The sequence below is a fragment of the Colobus angolensis genome, unplaced genomic scaffold (assembly GCF_000951035.1).
Source record: "Colobus angolensis palliatus isolate OR3802 unplaced genomic scaffold, Cang.pa_1.0 Scaffold57, whole genome shotgun sequence".
NCBI classification, from domain to species: Eukaryota; Metazoa; Chordata; class Mammalia; order Primates; family Cercopithecidae; genus Colobus; species Colobus angolensis.
This window is the reverse complement of record NW_012119265.1, coordinates 11443912-11465916: the sequence shown is the minus strand read 5'-3', so window position 1 is coordinate 11465916 and position 22005 is coordinate 11443912. Positions and strand designations below refer to the sequence as shown.

Genomic DNA, 22005 nt, shown 5'->3' with positions numbered 1-22005 from the left:
ACTTGAGGGGAATCTCTACCAATACAGCCTTTTGCTAGCCTGAGACTCTTTTGTGAGAAAGCCTAGTAGAAAGTAGTCATTGTTCTCAGAACAGATCATTCACATTTGGTAAATTTGTATTGATTGTTGGGAACTTTCTCTGGCATGAGATTTGTATGTGGTAAGGTATTATATAATGACATAATATCTCATGATATAGACTTTCCATCAGAGTTTGGAGGGAAAAAACCAACCCAACAAAAACCAAGTGTACTCAACAACTCAGTCCCCTTTCTAATTCACTTTATTTGCATGGTTACTTACTTTTATCTTTTTGCTGTTTCCACAAATTTTTCTTTCTTTCTTTTTTCAAATGAACAGTCACTTCATAAGATGAGTCAATTTATTTATTGCTAATAGCAGATGATAGCAAAGTCCATTATTATCTTTGATGGAAATTGATGGTTACTAAATTCTTCCCAAGTTTGGAAAACATTCTCGCTTCAACAGGCAATGTCTGTTCCATGTTCAGTGCCTGTTGGATCTTGTGGAGCATAATTTATCCTGTCCATTTACTTGAAACATTTTTTATCTGTGGAATATTTGGAATTAAAATTTGATTTCTCTTTTTATTAGTAGACTAATAAAGGAATAACAGTGTTAGGCATTGCCTCAAAGTAGTGCACTTGATAATGGAAACATTTGTATTTAGTAATTTTACTTAAGGAATGGCTTATCCTATCTTTCATTTTACATCAAGGCCAAAGAGATATTTCAGTTTGAAGTGATAGCTAAGTGTCAGCTGGTTTGTCACCTAGAAAACAATCCCTTCTGAATGGCCAGCTCTGTCCTCTGCAAGAGAAAAGGCAGGCTCTAGGTGCTTTCTGAGTCTTTTTTGCCAGGTCTAAATACATATTGATAATTTGTAGGAGACCTGTATACCAAAAAACCCTTCATTTTCATATGGTTTGTTAACTCTTCAATAATTTAGATATGTACTCCAAATTTAGCAAATAATGTAAGAATATTCCCTGTAACTAGGGTCATTCACTCTCTGACATTTAAACAAAAATAAACAAACATTTGCCTGACTTTAAAGCCCCAAAGACAAGTCCATAGTTTCTGAGTTTCTCAAAAAATATCTTAGTGAAGCCTAGGTGACATAGCAAGACCCTGCCTCTTCGAAAAAAGAAAAGCTGGGCATGAAGGCACATGCCTGTAGTCCCAGCTACTCACAGGAGGCTGAGGCAGGTAGATCGCTTGGGCTCAGGAGTTCGAGGTTGCAGTGAGCTATGGTCGTGCTACTGTATTCCAGCCTGGGTAACAGAGCAAGACCCTGTAATGACAACCACCACCACAAAATATCTTAGTGGAATTGCTGTTTATTTACTTTAAATCATGTTAGCAATTCCTTGAATTTTACATTTCCAGAAGTCCTTCCAAGGTAGTTTAGATATTTTGCCTTATGTTAATGGATTGAAATTATTATCTGGCCATTGTTCAGGCCTATCTGGTTCTTTCCAGATAACGCTCTATGCAGATAAGTTCCTGCTTATAGCCAACAGGATATATACCCCATAGCATTGTAAATGAAAACTCATGCCTCCTTTCTGTGTGCTATCTACATTGGGTTTTGTTTTTGTTTTCCTCTTTAGTGAAGGATAGGTGTTATCCATGTATTATAATGGAGTTTTGCTATTTAATTGCAGCTTTTAAAAAGTCTTGCAAATAGCTGAAAGGTTTTGAATATCAACTGAGAAAAATATATTTTTGTGATTTAAAAAAAATGTTACATAGAAAAATTCACATCTATAGAAAACTGTTTTGGGAATGGCTATGTGCCAAGTTCTCCCAATACTTCCTTTAAGTAATTAGGTTAAACATTATTTTGCAAATGAAGGAATTGAGGCATCTGATTGAATATGCATCACTATTGAAATTTTAGTTTGCGGCCTCTGTTCTGTAGGTCCAGTGCTCTGATTAGCAGGGGGCTGTTTCTACTGTGGGGAAAGAAATGATAGCTCTGAGCTTAAAATAGCTCTTTCTGTGTACTCACAGACAGAATTGACAGCTGAGGCTCCTCCAAGTCAGCAATGCTGGAACTCTGCACTGAGATTCAGCGGCAGCAGGTTCCTCTGCTTAACCCTCCCCGACTCCCCAGCCCTCTGAACCCCAAATCCAGAATATGAAGGATCTATCACCAGATACTTGGCAGATACTGAGCCTACTTGGGGAAGTATGACCCTGTGGCTTGGAAAGTTGAAAAACAATTACCTTCATATCTAAAGCAGTTTTAAAGAGAGCCCAGACTCTGCCAGAATTTGAAAAGTTGCAGTTTTCACAGGAGGGCGTGAAATCTAACATCATCTCTTTCTGTTCGGATTTCTAGCAGACCTTGGAAAATGACTTCTTTTTTTAGTGCCCTTTTCTCTTTGTTTATGACCCTTCTGCCTCAAGCTCACTGTGTTGGAATAGCCATAGGCCTTGTATCCACTAACGTCTGGGCCTGGTGATTTGTAAAACTGTGCACATCACTCACAGTTCCTGCACATGCTGTGTAAAATACGAAAACAGAAAAAAATGAACAAGCCTCTAGGGGAGATGATGTGATTATTTTTGAGGTCTGTGTCTTATTCTACCATCATTTTGGAAAGGGCCACGTCCTTCCATAGGCCCCCTGGGGTTGCAAAAAACCTGATTGTCACAGCTGAAGAGTCCCATGGAAATCTCCTTTCTCTAATTCTCTGACTTCTTGAGCTTGGTAGTTATCTCATCTTGTCTAAATGAAAAATTCCCCTTTGTGGTGACATTAGGTGACTTTTTAATTTTTTATTTTTTTAGACTATGGGAATAGAAATGCTTCTTATTCAGTTCTCAATAGAAGCTAGTAAAAGGCTAGGGTCTTACCTACAGACGATTAATAGCTGCATGTTTCACTCCCTAAATCCTAAACCTTATAAAAACCTTTATGTCTTAAAATAGAATATTTGGAGGGGCTTTACTACACTGGCTTGAAGAAAATATGATGAGAGAAGTGTCTCTTTGATTGTAATGGCACCTTCCTTCAGTGTTTTATCACCTAACAGATAATCACACCTTTGAAGGCATTTATTGTGCCTTCACATGTTTATATTTGTTATATGCCAGTTCCTGATTTGTCCGAATTGTAAGCCTTGAATACTTTGATACCCTCTGCCCTAGAGGACAGAGTCTGCAGTAGCCATCCTTTGAAGAATGTGTTGATCGAGTCCAGCTTCATGCTCTTTGAGTGAGCGAGGTAGGAAGCAGTGGCTTGAAAAGACGCCTGGGGATCTCAAAGGCTGGGGACATGTCTTTTTTTTTTCCTTCAGGCTGCCTTAACAGTTTCAAGTAGAGCTCTGTGTACATCAGGCATCAAGTTTTGCTGACATCCTCTCTCTCTGATGTGGGGATGCAGTCAAAGCCACAGAGCTATCATATAAGTCTATCTGACTGACGAGAGCCTTGGGATAGAAACAGTATTTTAGATGTCCCTCGAAGAGGAATGCTTATTAGAGGATCAGGTATGGCTGTTGCAGTTCATTGGAAACACTTGTCAAACTGACACGAAGCGAGAAGCAGGTATGAGTGATCACAATTGGTAAGACTCTCAGAAGAAAGCTGGAGAGAGTAGCAGTGGTAGAGGGACCCAGACCTACAGGTGGTGCTGGGATTGCTTAAGTAGCAAGACAGCCTTTGTGTTCCTGCACTGTGAAATGACAGCCTGTGCTTTACTTTAGAATTTTGATATGTTGGCTTGAATGCTGTGTATATTAAATCTGAATAACTGGTAGTTGATACAAAATCAAACGTTTATTGATTATTTGTAGTAATTAATATGCTACTGTTTTGGTGTTGATTCCTGGCATAGCTGTTGGCAGCTGAAGGAAGAAAGAAGCCAGGAGACCAAAACATTGCTGTGGCCATGCCACACTCTAATGTCCTTTCCCCGACTTCTCTCTGTTACAGGAACCCCTGTTTGGTTTTATATGCAAATTGCACCAATAAGAAATGAACATGAAAAGGTGGTCTTGTTCCTGTGTACTTTCAAGGATATTACGTTGTTCAAACAGCCAATAGAGGATGATTCAACAAAAGGTAATTTTCAAAAGAATTGCTACATTGAAAAATTAGGCTGTTGCTAAGAGATCTTATTATTTTACCTCCACTCGTTGAACTGGAAAGCAAAATTCTACTATGAGGCCTTTCTTTTGCTTCATTGCTTGGTATCTGTTTTATTCAATCATATTGTTGGAATAGAAATAGCATGGCTATCCAAAGTTGAAGTATAGATTGGTTAACTTGTAACATGAGTAAGAAATTTTATAGAGCATTTTTTTGTTGTTGTTTTTCAGTCAAAGTCTTACTCTGTTGCTTGGGCCAGAGTGCAGTGTTACTATCTCAGCTCACTGTAATTTCCATCTCCCAGGCTCAAGTGATCCCCCTACCTCAGCCCCCTGAGTAGCTGGGACTACAGGAGTGCACCACCATATCTGGCTAATTTTTCCATTTTTTGTAGAGTCAGGGTTTCACTGTGTTGCCAAGGCTGGTTTCAAACTCTTGGGCTCAAGTTATCTGCCCACCTTGGCCTCCCAAAATGCTGGGATTATAAGTATGAGCCATGCACCTGGCTGAGCATTGTTAATTTTGAATCATAATATAATTGGAATTTCAACACCACATACCATGGTGAGCTTTAGAACCCAAACGTAAGAATTGGTGAAATGGTCTGAGTGAAATCTAACTAGAGCTCAGTTGGTTAGTTGATTGAATTTTGTTGAATTAGTTAAAGTTGTAATAGTTGACTTTTTCAAGTTATTTTTCAGTTTTTATTTATTCTGTTGTGTAGTACCTAGGCTAGATGTTACTAGATTATGGAAAGAATAATTTTGTCATCAGGAGAGTGGCTGGCAAAATGCAAACCTTCTGACTGTAGTCTTATTGACTAAAATAGTCAAAGAGACTGCTATAGAAACTACGTCAGTGGCACGTGCTTTTACCTCCTTTCCTTTGTAATTTATTCCCAATTTATTCGCTCCAATTATGTTTAAATTAGAAACTGGTGTCATATAAATGAAGAATTTCAAATAACCTTAGAAGTAGCTTTTATGAAATGTTATTTTTAATAATCTCTTAGGAAACTAAAAATAAAATGTCTCCCTCTTTGTGTTTGGCAAACATCCCCTTTCCGTACTTTTTTAAAAAACTGGCATAGAAACTTTAATCTTTCCAACTGTAATCATAATTATAGAAAAAATCACATTAAGTTTATTCCTTGCATAGGAGCTCACATATATAATGTTGTATCTGCTCAGTTTCTGGTTAACATCAAATTGCAAGAGGAGAATTTTTACAGTGTGCAAATCATTCAAAGTATGACAGACAACAATTTATTTGTACTTTGAAGATCGAATAAAGTATTCGGCTTGGACCCATACTTCCTGTTTCTATGCCTTTACACATAGACTCAGTGCCTAGGAAATTTAAGATAACTATAAATACTGCTTTTAAATTGAACAGTCTTCTAATAGTATTTAGGTTTAGTGCTCATTTGCTTGTTTTAACATTCGTGGTGCTCCATCCAACAGCCAGAGAATACATATTCTTAACCTCACATGGAGTGGAGGGTTCACCAGAGAGATCACATTCTGGGCCATAAAACCTACCTTAATAAATTTTAAAAAATATAAATCTTAAAAAGTATGTTCTCAGACCAAAGTGGAATTAAACTAGAAATGAGTAACAGAAAGATATCTGGAAGATCCTGAAATATTTGGAAATTAAACATGTTTCTAAAAAAAGAAGCAGCCTTAAGATAAGTTAGAAAAATATTTTTAACTAAAGAAAAATGAAAATACAATTTATCAAAATTTGTGAGATGCAGCAAAAGCAGTGCTTAGAGGGAAATATGTAACATTAAATGCATATATTAGAAAAGAAGAAAGACATAAAATCAATAACCTAAGATTCTACCTTAGAAACTAGATAAAGAAAAACAATTTAAACCAAAGCAAACTGAAGACAAGAAATAATAAACCTTACAGCAGAAATCAATGAACTAGGCAACAGGACATCAGAGAAAAATCACAAAAACCCAAAGCTGGTTCTTTGAACAGGTCATTAAAGTTAGTAAACCACTAGCCAGGCTAACTGAGAAAAAAGGATAGAGACACAAATTATCATTTATTGGAAATTAAAGAAGGGCCGCTACTGTTCATCCCATGGACATTCAAGCAGGGTAAAGGGTTACTGCGAACAACTCTATAGCTACCATTGATAAGCTGGATGAAACAGACCAGTTCCTTGAAACACGAAAACTACCAAAACTTACAGAAGGAAAAATAGATGAACTTCATTTGCTCTTCATTTATTTAAAAAGTTAATAATAATTAATAATCTTCCAAAACCAAGAAAAGACCAGGTGCAGGTGATTTCATGGTAGGCTCTACCGTACTTTTAGGGAAGAAATAATATCAGTTCTTCAAGTCTTTTCCAGATAATAGAAGCAGAGGGAGGTCTCTTAACTTAACTCTGAGGCAAGCACTACCCATATAGCAAAACCAGAAAAAGACATTACAAGAAAGGGAAACTACATATATATATATAATATATATAATCTATATATAATATAAATATATAGACTATATATATTATTTTTATATATATATATATATTTTTTTTTCTTTGAGACGGAGTCTTGCTCTGTCACCCAGGCTGGAGTGCAGTGGCACAATCTCAGCTCACTGCAAGCTCCGACTCCCAGGTTCACGCCATTCTCCTGCCTCAGCCTCCCAAGTAGCTGGGACTACAGCCCCCCGCTACCACACCTGGCTAATTTTTTTTTGTATTTTTAGTAGAGATGGAGTTTCACCGTGTTAGGCAGTGGTCTCAATCTCCTGACCTCGTGATCCACCTGCCTCAGCCTCCCAAACCAGTATTTTTCATGAATATAGATTCAAAATCCTCTACAAAAATTAAATCCATCAATGTCTAAAAAGAATTATGACAACCAAGTGGGGTCTATCCCACTTATGCAAGGCTGGTTTAACATTCAAAAACCAATTGCTGTAGTCTACCATACAAACATGTAATTCACAAAATAATGAAGAAAAGTCAGGATTATGCTAGTCAGCACAGAGAAAGCACTTGATGAAATCCAACACTTGTTCTTGACAAAAACTCTCAGTCAAGTTTGAATAGAGGGGAACTTCTCTAGTTTAATAAGGAACATCTATAAAAAGCCTATAATATTCTAACTATTTTTTCTTGTACCCATTAACCATCTCCCCACCCTACCCACCAACTACCCTTCCCAGCCTCTTGTAACCATCCTTCTACTCTGTGTCCCTGATGTCAATTGTTTTGATTTTTATATAACTAAACGAGCTTAATTGGATTGTTTGTAACACAAAGGATAAATGCTTGAGGGGATAGATACCTTGTTCACCATGATGTGGCTATTATGCATTGTGTGCCTGTATCAAAATGTCTCATATACCTATAAATATGTATATGTTTTTTATGTACCCACAAAAATTAAAAATAAAAAAATTCTACTGCTAACAGTGGTCTAGATCTTAAAGTTATATATTTTTAAACAAAAGAGAAATGATTGGTGTCGGATTTGTGACCTAACATATTCTTCAAATGAATTTTTCTTGCCTTCACGCATGAATGATAATCAGACAGAATAAAAAGCTTTGATCATAGTCTTTTCCCCTCAAAAAAAATATGTATTTGTATTTGGATTAGATGATTATTGTTTTCTCTCATTTACTTTAAGTGATTTCATGGCACAGATGAAGTTGGCCAAAGAAAGTACAGTACTTTCGCAGCAGTTTTGACCAGCTGAACCTAAGTGGTGGTGTCAGTAACTACATATCTATTTATGGAAACTGAAAGTCGGCAACATTTTGCAATGAAGTTGGGGAAAGGGTGCTGATATTGAAGAGTTGACTTTTCTTTCTGAAATTAATGCCTCTCCTTTATCTGCATCCCCACACCGGAATCACAGAATTCTTTGTAAGGCTCAGTGTCTTTGAAATGAATAATTCATTTTTATAAAAAATGATATTTGTAAAAGCTACAGACAACTCATACTCCTTGATTTTTTAACTATGGGTTTGATAGACATGTAAATTAGAATTTATAGGGAAAATCAGACTCCATTGTGAAAAGCATTAAAGAAAAAGATCTCTTTCCAGTGCCAGAATCTGTAGATGAGCTTATTTTAAATAGACTTTTGAGACTTCTCTGTATCTTCCAAACACATAGCAGATTACCAAAAAAGTATTGTAAAATGTAACTATGAATGGTGTGTGTGAGCTGCTTTCAATTATTCATTTGAACTGTACATTTAACATGAAAAATTCAATAGAAATAAAATATTTATGCCATTAAGTCATCATCCTATATCTTGAAGCTAGCAGTGTAGGAAAGTGTGTTTTAAAATATTGGCATAAGCACCTATCTTTCAGCTTTTTAAATCAAGTAAAGGAACCATGGAACTTTTGGGAAATAATGGATGAGATGACATGATAACACCATAATATCAAAATAATTTGGGTGTAGAGCATTGAACTTGGATATAGTAGACTGGCTGTTGATTCTGTTTTGGGCACCAGAGTTACTTAACCTGAGCCTTTTCCGGACTCTTATAGGAATATTTTATCCTCCTTGTCTTACATTTATCTATTTTTTTTTCCCAAAAAAAAATTGGGAATATGGTGCAGGCATTCTAGGTCCTGGAAATACAAAGTCCCTTCTGTCACATTCTAGTGGGAGAGGCAAACAAGTAAATATATAGTGGAAGCTTTCTTTTGATTGCTCCATTGTCTCAGTAAAAACAGGAATCACAGTTGTCAACTGAGAGTAAAGATGGCGAAGGATGTGAGAAGAGTGGAGTGTGTCTGAACTGGTTATCTAAGAGAGTGGAATAGTGAATGGACAAGAGAAACACAGCAGGATTTCTGAGCCACACAAAGGTCCATTTCAGGCTAGTGGTCATAAATTTCACTAGTTACCTATGAGCATAATATTGTGTTTTAATCCACTCATATTTAGTCAAAGAGGTGTAGATGCAGAAGTAAGTGAAAAGTTGTGTTTATCCAAAGTTGAAGTTTGGTCAGGTGAATAAGAGAAGACATAGGGACTCCAAAGATCTGGGAGTTGAGGATGTTTACAAGGGTGTTTGCGAAATTTTCAAGAAATACTTCATTGATAAAAATTCTGCCAGCATATAAGAAATAGTGTTTTAGCATTCAGAACAGACACGTGAATCTACACACTGGCAAAATCGGAATGTAATCCCAGAGCAAGGGCTTTTTACCTTCTTAGCATGAAAGGGGCCAGGTGATAGGAACAAGGCATCCAAGTCCTTGCAGGATTTGCCAAAATTGACTAGAATTAACATCAATCTCCTACTTGTATTGATATTTTTACCAAGAAACTTAGACATATGATTGAAAGACTTGAATAAATGGATTCATTCTGAATTTTATTTCTGAATCATATCTGGGACAATAATTATAACATGTGATGGCAGCCAACTAATTTGCATGTACCTCTTCCTTGTAATCAATCTATGATTACCAAACTTTTATTCTGAATTGATGTTTTGTCTTTGACTGACACTGGGTAATGTCAACAATACCTTTGAATTATACCATGATGGATGGTTGCAAAAACCATCAAAACGGAAGGAAGCCAGTGTTGATGGAGTAGTTAATATATGCCAAGAACTTTATATTCATTATTGGTCATTTCTATATTTCTGAAAATTAGTATTGTTATCTCCATTTTACTGTTGAAGATTCTGACACTCAACATCTGACTGATTTCAAATCCCATGTTCTCTCTATTGCACCCATGCTGCCCCATCCTTCTCAGTGGAGACTTATTGTTGAGGTTTAACTACCTCAATCCCTTGTTTTCCTTTTTCCCCACAAAAATGAAGCACAGGTTGAGAATACTCTCATTCGGATAGAATTATGCTGCTTTGAACCAAGTAAACTAACTGATAATAATTTAAGGGGGCATAGTGTTCCTGTTTTTTTTTGTTCCTGGTAGTGAGGTCTTGATATTGTTGTTCAGGTAATCAGTCAGTGGTACCTGATACATTATTTATAATAATACAAAGAGGAAAATTACAGCCAAGAAATCCATTCTGTTGATTATCCATATGTGTTCTAAAAGAGATGGCCTAAATCTCTGCCCATTTATACTGTACAGTATTTTCAAACAGACTCCAAAACTGCCAAGATAATTACAGTGTGAAATATCTTGTGCCAAATAGTTATGGCATCTTCTTGCCAATAATTGAGACAAAAAAAAATTCCCATAGAATAAAAAATAACAGCCAAAATAGCAAGCTTCTCCTTGTGGAAGCCAATGGTTTTCTTTAGAGAGGAAACAACAGATGAAATATGAGTAATTATACTATGTAGTCTCTTTGGCCAAGAGTATAATTGTTTACCTAAGCTTTTTTCTTATAGATTAGAATCTTGTGTTGCAGTCTAGTAGATTGATTTAACTGCCTCTGTGACTTCTTTTTATTTTTAAGATTAGACAGTCCATGACAAAGAGGTTAATTGCAACCCAATAGAGCTAAACTAATGTTTTATTAAGAAGGAGTTGGCATCTTGAGCTTTTAGGAGAACAAATGTTCTCATAATGCCATGAACAACTTACAGAGCAAGTATTAGGCTCTTCATATTCAGCTGTCTGTTCACATTACCCTATATCGACCACATCTAAGTAACATCAGCAAACTTTGCTGAATAATCAGTCACACCAGTTAGGTCTCTAAAGGTGAGATCAGTAAAAGTATCACTGGGAAAAGTTGGAACTGCTGATACGTCTTTTTTCTCTGACCTAGACAGTATGGCAGCTCAACTTTTTCAAAGTTTGTACAGTACAAGTTGGTGAGAGATCAAATGAACTAACATAGCTAATAATAGGTAATTCCAGACGTGTTCAAGAACACAAAGGGATTGGTATAAGACATTGTTAGTGATAGCAAAAATTTAGAATCTACTTCAATGTGCGTGATTGAAACATGTGTGTGATCAGGAAGGAGCAAATGATCAATTCTCTGAGATGATAGAGGTGCAGGTAAGAACCAGGTGCTGTAGTGGTTTAGTCTGGAGGTAGTTGGGAGAGAAGGGAAACTGAAGCCTGTCACATTTCTATGACCATTTTGCCAAAAGCTATCTATAGATTCAACGCCATTCTTATCAAAATACCAATGTCATTTTTTTTACAGAATTAGATAAACAATTCTAAAATTCATATGGAACTAAAAAAGACCCCAAATAGCCAAAGTAATCTTAAGCAAAAAGAATAAAACTGAAGACATCACATTACCTGACTTCAAGTTATATTACAAAGCTATAGTAAACTCAACAGCACAGTACTGGTATAAAAATAGACACACTGATCAATGGAACAGAATAGAGAACCCAGAAATAAAGGCACATATTTACAGCCAACTGATCTTTGACAAAGCCCATAAGAACATACACTGGGGAAAGGAGACCTTTTTCAATAATTGGTGCTGGAATAATTGGATTGCCATATGCTGAAGAATGAAACAGGACCCCCTATCTCTTGTCATATACAAAAACCAACTCAAGATGGATTAAAGGCTTAAACATAAGACTTGAAGCTATAAAAATACTAGGAGAAAGTCTAGGAAAGCCTCTTTTGGACATTGGTCTAGGCAAAGAATTCATGACAAAGACCTCAAAAGCCAAGACAACAAAAATAAAAACAGACAAATGGAACTTACTTAAACTAAAAAGCTTCTGTACAGCAAAAGAAAGAACCAACAGAGTGGACAGATGACCTGAGGAATAGAAGAAAGTATTTGCAAACTATTTATTCAACAGAGGACTAATATTTAGAATTTATAAGGCACCCAATTCAACAACAACAACAACAACAACAACAACAACAATAACATAACTCCATTAAAAAGTGGGGAAAGGACATGAATAGATATTTTTCAAAAGAATACATACAAATGGCCAACAGTATATGAAAAAATGCTTGACATCACTAATCATCGGAGAAATGCAAATTAAAACTACAATGAGATATCCTCTCACAACAATCAGAAGGGCCATTAAAAAGACAAAAAATAACAGATGTTGGTAAGGATGTGGAGAAAAGGGAACTCTTGTACACTGTTGGTGGGAATGTAGGTTAGTAAAACCTCAATGGAAAACAATATGGAGATTTCTCAAATAACTAAAAATAGAACTACCATTTGATCTGGCAATCCTGCTACTGGGTATGTACCAAAAGAAAATAAATCTTTACACCAAAAAGATGCCTTCACTCGTATGTTTATCGCAGCACTATTCACAACTGAAAAGATAGAATCAATCTAGTTGTCCATCAGTGGATGACTGGATAAAGAACATGTGGCATATATACACAATGGGATGCTACTCAGCCATAAAAAAGAATGAAATCATGTCTTTTGCAGCAACATGAATGGAATTGGAATCCATTATCTTAAGTGAACTAACCCAGACACAAAAAGACAAATATCACATATTCTCACTCATTAAGTGGGTGTTAAAAATGTGTACACATGGATGTAGAGACTGGAATGAGAGACACTGGAGACTTGGGAGGGTGAAGGTGTGGGAGAGGGTGGATGATGAGAAATTCTTAATGAGTACAATATATGTTATTCAGGTCACAGTTAACCTAAAAGCCCTGACGATTATACAATTGATGCATGTAAAGAAATTGCACTTGTACTTCATAACTTTATATAACTTAAAAAGAAGACTATCATGTTTCTGCTTTTTTCAATAACGTTTTTGGGAGGGGTTTGTGCTGACAGTAAGGAGAGAAGGACAGCATAGGTGTTGTGAGAAAAATCCTAACTCTTTGGAACTGAAACTGCAAGAAGGCCCTAATCAGAGACAAATTGGAAGATTACTGAGTAGCTCAGAAAGCTCATCTTTGAATGCTCCCATTGATTTTAATGTGGACCAAAACATTCCTTTGCTTTGCATTGATTCGCCATGTTCTAGGGCATTTTGATAGCAAAACTCATAAATGATTACTCAATTTTACAACCGCCTTTGGCTTTGATTTCTCTAGGAAGAAGGAATCCTTTCCAAGTCTTTTCTTCTAAATTTCTCTCTTCTGGTACATCTGAGACAGTTCAACATTTACCACCACTTCTTTTTTTTTTTTTTCTTCCAACAGTTACCAAGTTCTCTTTCTGAAAGCAGATTATAATCCTTAACACTTCCAGAATTCCTTCCCTAACCTTCCTTACCATGCCTTTCCTACCTTCTTCAACCAAAAGACTTCTTTCATATAAGCTATGCTGATACCTAAGAACTGCATATATTTTCTTCTTTAAATTTTAAATATTTATGTATATTGCAGATGCTGTAGTCCTATTTAACTTATTTCCTCATTGATCATCATTAATTCATTCACTAAACAAAACCATTCAATAAAACATTCCACAAAAACAGATCTAGTGCCCACTATGTGTTAGTCAACCACAGTAATATAGTCTGGTTCTGTGTTCCCACCCAAATCTCATCTTGAATTGTAATTTGAATTGTAATCCCCACATTGGGGGAGGGACCTCATGGGAGGTGATTAGATCACGGGGGCGGTCACGCCATGCTGTTCTCATTATAGTGAGTAAGTTCTCCTGAGATCTGATGTTTTTATAAGGGGATTTTCCCCTCTTGGCTCGGCACTCCTCCTTCCTGCTGCCATGTAAAGAAGGACGTGTTCTCTTTCGCTTCTGCCATGATTGCATGTTTCCCAAGGTCTCTCCAGCTATATGGAACTGTGAGTCAATTAAACCTGTTTCCTTTATAAGTTACCCAGTCTCAGGCAGTTCTTTATAGCAGAATGAGAATGGACTAATACCAAGGATAGAAAATACAAGATCTGGCACCTAAAAGTCACACGATGCAGTCAATTCACTTTTCATCTATGTTCAAGGGTAGTCTCACTCTGAATATGCTGACTTAAAACGTTTTTAGAATGATGGGTTAGTCAAAGATCAGATGGCTGTAGATGTGTGGTATTATTTCTGAGGACTCTGTTCTGTTCCATTGGTCTATATCTCTGTTTTGGTACCAGTACCATGCTGTTTTGGTTACTGTAGCCTTGTAGTATAGTTTGAAGTCAGGTAGCGTGACGCCTCCAGCTCTAGAACTAGATATACCATATGACCCAGCCATCCCACTACTGGGTATATACCCAGAGGATTATAAATTATTCTACTACAAAGACACATGCACACGTATGTTTATTGCGGCACTATTCACAATAGCAAAGACTTGGAAGCAACCCAAATGTCCATCTGTGACAGACTGGATTAAGAAAATGTGGCACATATACACCATGGAATACTATGCAGCCATAAAAAAGGATGAGTTTGCGTCCTTTGTAGGGACATGGATGCAGCTGGAAACCATCATTCTTAGCAAACTATCACAAGAAGAGAAAACCAAACACCGCATGTTCTCACTCATAGGTGGGAACTGAACAATGAGATCACTTGGACTTAGGAAGGGGAACATCACACACTGGGGCTTATCATGGGGAGGGGGGAGGGGGGAGGGATTGCATTGGGGAGGTATACCTGATATAAATGATGAATTGATGGGTGCTGACGAGTTGATGGGTGCAGCACACCAACATGGCACAAGTATACATATGTAACAAACCTGCACGTTATGCACATGTACCCTAGAACTTAAAGTATAATAAAAAAAAAAAAAAGAATGATGGGTTAATATTACCTTTCTCTTTCATTTTCTTTCTGTTCTTTAAATCAATGATAGTCCTATTTTTACTCTTGGAGAAAAATGCCTGTGTTTTATTTTTACTGTTTAAAAATGATTTTTTTCCTTCAAGAAACTAAAATAAGCTAAACAAAAGAGATGAAATATTCCTTGATCACACTGACTTCATGTGTAAAATAAGGTACACACATATGCAGACATTTGTACAAGCTTTTTTTCTATTAGGAACTACTGCTTACTCATTAAGAAACACAGTTGTATTATGTGCTCGTGATGGCTTCACATGGAAAACCAGAGGATGATAATAAGCTTTCATTGTCATATTTCTCCTTCCTCACATTTATTTTCATGAATGATACTGTGAAATCGGAGAAAACCTGCAATTTGATGATTTGTATTCTTTTATAGATCATTTAATTTATTCCTAAATGTCTCCTTTTTTTTTGTCAAAATTTTTTTTGGATAAACCTTTTCTTCACACAGGGAATGAAAGTGGGCATTTCTTTTAATCCAACTGAGTTATATCAAGAGCTGTAATTTTACCTGTTTTAGAAATCTGAGCCTTCAGTAAGTAAAAAAATTGACTTGGAATTTTCTAGAAATAGTCAAGGCAATTATAACATTCTGTTGATTTAAGGTGCACAAATTATCACCAGGTAAAATTATAATATACCTATGACGCATATAGTTACTGTCATCCAAAGACACCCTCATCACTTTTACCAAACAAAGCAAAATCAAACCAAAAACCAGGGATAATGAAACAAAATGAGATTTATTTTATATCTGATTTTTAAAGTTACAAATACGATTGATTTATATTGTGGTGTATTTTATGCCAGGCCCTGTTTCAAGTGGTAAGAATGGAGGGAAAACAAGAGTTTAGCAAGAGTGACTATTATATTAATCAACAGTTGCATCAGTGTTGTTAGCACCAGGTGAGGTATGCATCCCATGATGTGCGTGTACAGAGGAGAGCACATCTCACTTGTGGGTGAATCAAAGAAGCATCAAGGTAATGCTTTAACTGAGGCTGCAGTTACCAGGTTAAGTGTTAGCCAGACAGATGGGGGAGGGAAAAGACATTCCAGGCAGGCAGAATGATTGTAACATGTGAAAACATGGAAACACAAAACAGCATAGGGTGTACAAAGAATTCCTAGTAGATTTAATTTTCATTTTGAATTTATTCTTTATTTGATTTGCTATTGATTTCAATAAGACTGGGATGCAGAGCATGTGTGAGAAAGTGGCAAGAGAGAGGCAGAGCAAATCACTGGGATCAGAAAATAAATGACCTGTATACCAAGGATATGCAGTGTTATCCTGGAGGCCTTCAGGTTTCTGTAAAGGGTAATAGGGTAAAAGACATGTGTTTTAGAAAGAATTTTGCATGCAATGAGGATGTGGTTTTGGAACGCTGCCTAACTCAGGTGAAAAATGGTATGTCAGTAGGGTGCAGAGAGGAGATTCAATTTGAGAGATATTTATTGATGTTATAATCTATAAGGCTGGGAAATAATTGTGTGTGAGTGTGTGTGTGTGTGTGTGTGTGTGTAGGTAATAGTGAAAAGAGGATGGCAAATTTCAAGTTTCTCATTTAGGCAATTAGAAATATCTTGGGGCCATTCGACAAGATCAGGGATGCATGAATGAGGCAGAGTGGGTGATGAAGGGGTAAGATGGTATCAGTTTTGGACATGTTGAGTGTTGTCCGATGCCTGTAGAACACTGCAGTAAGAAAGGTCCAGTGGCTAATTAAACACATAAGCCTGGCACTCAAAAGAAAAAGTCTCAATTTGTCATAGAGATTGCATGTTGGTTTTTCATTAAGGTTGAGTTTTTAGAGAGTTGGTAGCATATCTGATACCTTTTTTTGTTTCTGCAGCACATTGTACAGGGTAAACCTTAGGGTTGCATATGATTCCCAAAACCTAACCTTTTTTTGGTTCTAATTACTAGGATGGGGCCCATTAATGTAGAAGAAATAAAGACTTTCCATCAACTGATGCCATTTTCTTTCTTTTCCAATCCAGTTATTGAATACATAGAGAGACCTGACTTGGTGGGGCAATACAAAGCTTAAATGAAATCAGAATCAGCCTGAAGAAAAGTAGTAAAGAATGATGTCACCTGTGTTTTATAGTTTGACAGATATTAGGCAGGTGTACAGGTGTATTTCCAGAATTTCTTCCTTAATTTTTTTTGTCATATTGTCTGAAATTTCATCATTGCTCATTCCTTTGGAACATCAGGAGTTTTTCAGTTTTAAGGAGTTACCTAATAAATGACCTCATGAAGGGTAATTGTGTAGAAGTTATCAGATAGTGTTAACAACATTTTTTAATGAATCGGAGCTTTTGAGATATCTAGAGAAAGGATAATTGAGACAGGACAAGAGTATGGCTGGTTATGTTCTATTTGTTCACCTCTTATTGACATTTCCTTGAGATTAATGATTTCAATGCTGGCAATTTGAGGCCCCATAAGAAAATTCTTTCCTATTAAATTGCATTTCTTTCCCCCAAAAGTCACTGCTCTTTCCGAAGACATTATTAACAATTCTAGATATTCCAAAAATAAATTTAGGTATCACTGCAGTTATTAATAACAGATAAATAACATTTTGCTATGTTACAAGGAAGATGGAAGTGTGTGAGATAAACCATAAAAAGTAAGATTTGCTGCAATTCAGTTTTATTCTCTTATATCTACACACAAATGCATGAAGGACTTTTTATTAGGGTAAGACAAGCTGCTATAACAAATAAATCCCCAACTTTCAGTGGCTTAATACAATAGAAGCACATTTCTTGCTCATATAACAGTCCAAGGCAAAGGATCCTGGCTGGCATATGGCATTTTCCCACGCAGTTATTCAGAAGCTTTGCTATCCCCTTGGGCCTTGTCATTTGCATCCTTCCAGCTGGTAGAAAGAAAGAGAAATTATGGAGAAGTCACAGTTGCTTCTTAAATCACGGCATGGAAGTGACACACATTACTTCTGTCTACATTCCATTGGTGAGAACCAGGGACATAGGCCATACTAAGATGCAAGAAATTCTGGGAAATATGTTCCTGGTTGGACAGCTATATCCCAGTAAGAAAGCTATACAATGCAAGGAGGAGCACAGAATTTTGTGGATAGCTGGTTGCCTTGGCTACAGGGACTATATCACAGATACAGGCAAAACACAAAAGTCACACATAAAAATTGTTCATTATTTTATAGCCACATTTCAAACATATGAGCACATCTATACAGAAGGAAAGAAAATACTTTTGTTTGATACTTTGCATTCATTTTGGATATTATGTGGTTGCTGAGATCTTTTTAATACTAGCAAGAATGTTGGATTTCTTATTCATTGTGTATGAAAAACTGAGACTTTCTTTCCTTATTTTTAAGGTTGGACAAAATTTGCCCGATTGACACGAGCTTTGACAAATAGCCGAAGTGTTTTGCAGCAGCTCACGCCAATGAATAAAACAGAGGTGGTCCACAAACATTCAAGATTAGCTGAAGTAAGTATGAAACAAACTTTGCTTCCCAAGATGGTGGTGTTGGTACATTTTTCTTCCCCAAAATGATTTAATATAGATATTTCTGGCTATGATCTTATAAATACTTAGCTGATAATTTATGTTTCCCTTGTAGAAATATAGAAATTCTAAATATTTCTATTCATTCTCTCCAACTTTTGAAATGGGAGTGTAGCTTATGACATCCCAGGTCATGTCTGTAGAGTATAAGTTTTCTTTGAGCATATCAAATAGGGAGTTCTTTCATTGCTTCATGAGTATATGCAGCAAACACATGTTCAGGGTATGCTCTGTGCTTGGCACTCTGCAAAGGATGTAAAGATAAATAAGACCCTGTCATCAAGGAGTTAGATACCTAACAGAAACTGATCATAAGATGTGAAAAAATGCAATGACAGGGTGCCGTGGGAGCCTGTGCAGGAGAATTCGCCCAAATGTGGGGCCCTAGGGAAGGCTGTATGAGTGAGATGATACCTGGACTGAGTGAATTCTGAAGGGAAAATGTGAGAGTTAGTCAGGTAAAGAAGGGATGCAGTTTATTCCTACTAGGGAGGCCAGTATGTACAAAGGCTCAGAGATGAGGTAGTATGATGACGTTGAGTATGACTTTAGTGTAGTTGAATTCAGATGGGGAAGGAGAAGGTAAGGTAGCATGTAGTGAAATGGTGGTGGCTGGTGTCTCATGTGCCAGGAAAATGACCTTTGTGTCTCAGAAAAACCTCTCAAAGGGAGGTGGATCCTGATTGGTTTCTTTTGCAATTTCATGTTTTCATTGTGTTAATTCAAAACCTTTATTCTAAGAAGAGGCCCATAGTTTTTACCAGATTGCCATAGGGATCCAAGGCACGAAATGATTAAAAACTCCTGCATGACCTAGTGGATCTGTGGAGAATGGGGAGGTAGGGAAACGAGTGAGGAAGTCCTAGCAGTAAGTAAGTCAGCATGACCACGGTTGTCAGCAAGATAGTGATAGCAGAAGCAGGTGGATTGCAGACACATTAAGATTAGAGTAAACACATTTGCTGATACATTAGAATAGTGTGTGAAACAAGGGGTTGAATCCAGTGCGATTCTATGTTTTTGATTTAGACGACAGGGTAGATAGTACCGTTGGTTAATAAAATGACGAATGTAAGAGGAAGGAAAGACGATTTGAGGACAATGACCATGAGTTCGGTTTTGGGCATACTAAGTTTGAAGAGCCTGATAGGAAGTCCTAGTGGAGATGCCTGAATGGCAGTGAGATTTATGGGTTTGGCACTCTGGAAAGATATTTGAGTTTGAGTTGTAGGCTTCAGTGTCATCCTTACAATTATGGCTGTTCAAGTCATGTGACTAGATGATGTTACCCTGAGACTAAGGAGAAAAAAAATGAGGACAGAACTCTGAGGCAGCTAATAGCTTTATTGTTTGCATGTCTTCTATAACCATAATTTGTGTTACTGGTTTGAAAGATGCCAAAAAGCTCATTAAGCTACCAAACTATGCTGAGCACTACGTTTGCACTCACAAAATATTCTCAGGTAACTTTTACCAAAAGAGAGACAGATAAAATAAAATCCATATGCTTATCAGTTTCCTCTGCTGCAGAAAAGTGAGTTGAAGCACTTCAGAGTGATTTTCTTAACTCATTGTAAATATTGACTCTGGTTTGGAGGGGATTAGGAAGTAAAGTATGTTCCCTGAATTTAGAAAACTATAGAGTTTTCCTTAGACCATGGCTAACAAAAAGACTTATTACGGTTTTCTGCTTTAAACAGCACTGTTAGCTTGGGGAAAAATGAATCCTTTGATGTGCAGATATGTTTCTGAAGACCAAAATAAGACGTTAATATAACTAAATATTAACTAATACTAATAATCACAATATTTAAAAGTTAATATGCAATTAGTACAAGATTTAAAGCAGACAATGAGATACGACTTTCTTTTGCAAAAAGGCTTGGATTTTGCAGCTATTTACTCTTCTGCCTAAAGTTGCCTGTTTCTTTCTACAAATCAAGCTGAAATGTAGGAGGTTGTTTCTGTGATTGTTAATTTTTATAGTCATGATTCCTTCAGAGTCTTAACCACACCTTATTCAGGATTTTTCTTTTGTCTGTTACACAACAGAGTGAGAACAAGTGGAAGGGGGCCATAGAGAAGAAAATCTTCTCCCTTAGCACCCAGAATCACTCAGGATTGTTTTTCTGTATGTCCAGGGAAAAGAAAGAAACTTTCCCCTTGACATTTTCTCATTTTTACTTTTGAGAAACTTATTCCTATTTCATCCCATCTGGTTTTTTTTTCTTTGCTCTGTGATTAGTGTTAGTTTCTTTACCAGTCATCCCTTATTCATAAACCTGGTTCTGATATAAAACTGCTTTCTGTCAGATCTTAGGATCGGTTTCAGAGAGCACACAGAAATAACAAGATTGTCGATAGACATTTAGTCTGAATACCTGCCCTGCAGCACATGCTCTTAATCTCCAAAGATAGACATAAAAGAAATAACAAATAAGTACAACAATATTGTTTTTCCAGTGGTACTCAAAACTCATGTAATTTGCTGAATGCAAGTATTTGGTTTTGCTGTGGAATTTTAGGCTCTTTCACTTTTTCAAAGACAGATAAATTTGATCTCAGTTCTACCTGATTCCCCAAATTTGGAGCTGATCCCCAGTTTCAAAGATTCCAGTCTCCATAAAGGTAGTTAATTAATTTTCCGCATGCATTGACACCCTGCTGATTGCCTTTAGCTTGTTCACTTTTATGTTGGGTAGAGATAAATATATGCACCCCGCCACATCAGTCAGTGGGCCTGACTTTGTTGGAGTCATTGCTCTCAGATCTTCAGAGAGGAAGAATGTGTCTGTATTGGTACAAAAATACATCAAAAAAATGTGATTTCATCCTCCCTCCACCAAAGGCTTATTGCTTATAAAAGCACAAATGAAATAACAATGAAAGTGAAGAGTCTGTTACTCACTGTTTTTTAAAAGAGCCCAGGGACAGAGTGGAGATTAAGGTAATGCTTTGCATATGAAAAAGATCAAGCTTCAATTATTTTTTGTGCACTATTTTTTATTGTTGCCATTTTCCTCTTCTTCCTCCTGCTTGTCCTTCTCTACCCTTTCCTCCTCCTTTTTGTCCTCATCTTGCATTTTTTTGGAGGCTTTACATACACAAATCACTGTCTAGAGAACTGGGTCCTGAATGTCTAAAGAAATGTAAGACAGAGATCTTAACTTGGGCTGTACATTGTAAACACCTGGGAAGGTTTTGAAACTATAGATTCTCTGAGAACCCAAACAAGACCAATTTAATCATTCTCCAGGGTGGAGTCTAGGTATAAGTATACTGTATTCTTTTAAAACTTCCCCGGATGATTTTAATGGATAGCTAGGTTTAAGACTTTCTGAACTTAGGGTGATGCCATTGCATCTTTAGAGGAGACTTGCATTAATCCGGGGTACTGAGCAGGGCTGACATCTGTTAGTACAGCAGGCACAGTGTCCAGGGCCCCACAGCGCTTTTACGGGCCTACAGGATGTTTCAATTTCTATTAACAGCAGAAGAAAACAGAGTAACTTTTAGGTAAAAATGAAAATTGAATGTGTGATATTAATATATTTATCTTTACAGGAATGCTGTTATAATACACACACACACACATATATACACACAT

The 22005-nt window shown here is 36.7% G+C and overlaps 1 protein-coding gene across 2 annotated transcripts in view; it reads left to right on the top strand.

Moving 5' to 3' along the window:
• The window catches only part of KCNH5 (potassium channel, voltage gated eag related subfamily H, member 5), a 364433-nt gene that overhangs the window by 40690 nt on the left and 301738 nt on the right, over positions 1-22005 (top strand). For both annotated transcript variants that reach the window (XM_011961960.1, XM_011961959.1), the window contains exons 4-5: positions 3967-4095; positions 18205-18320. In XM_011961960.1, coding sequence (XP_011817350.1) covers positions 3967-4095; positions 18205-18320 — 245 coding nt within the window. The remainder of the gene's footprint in view (positions 1-3966; positions 4096-18204; positions 18321-22005) is intronic.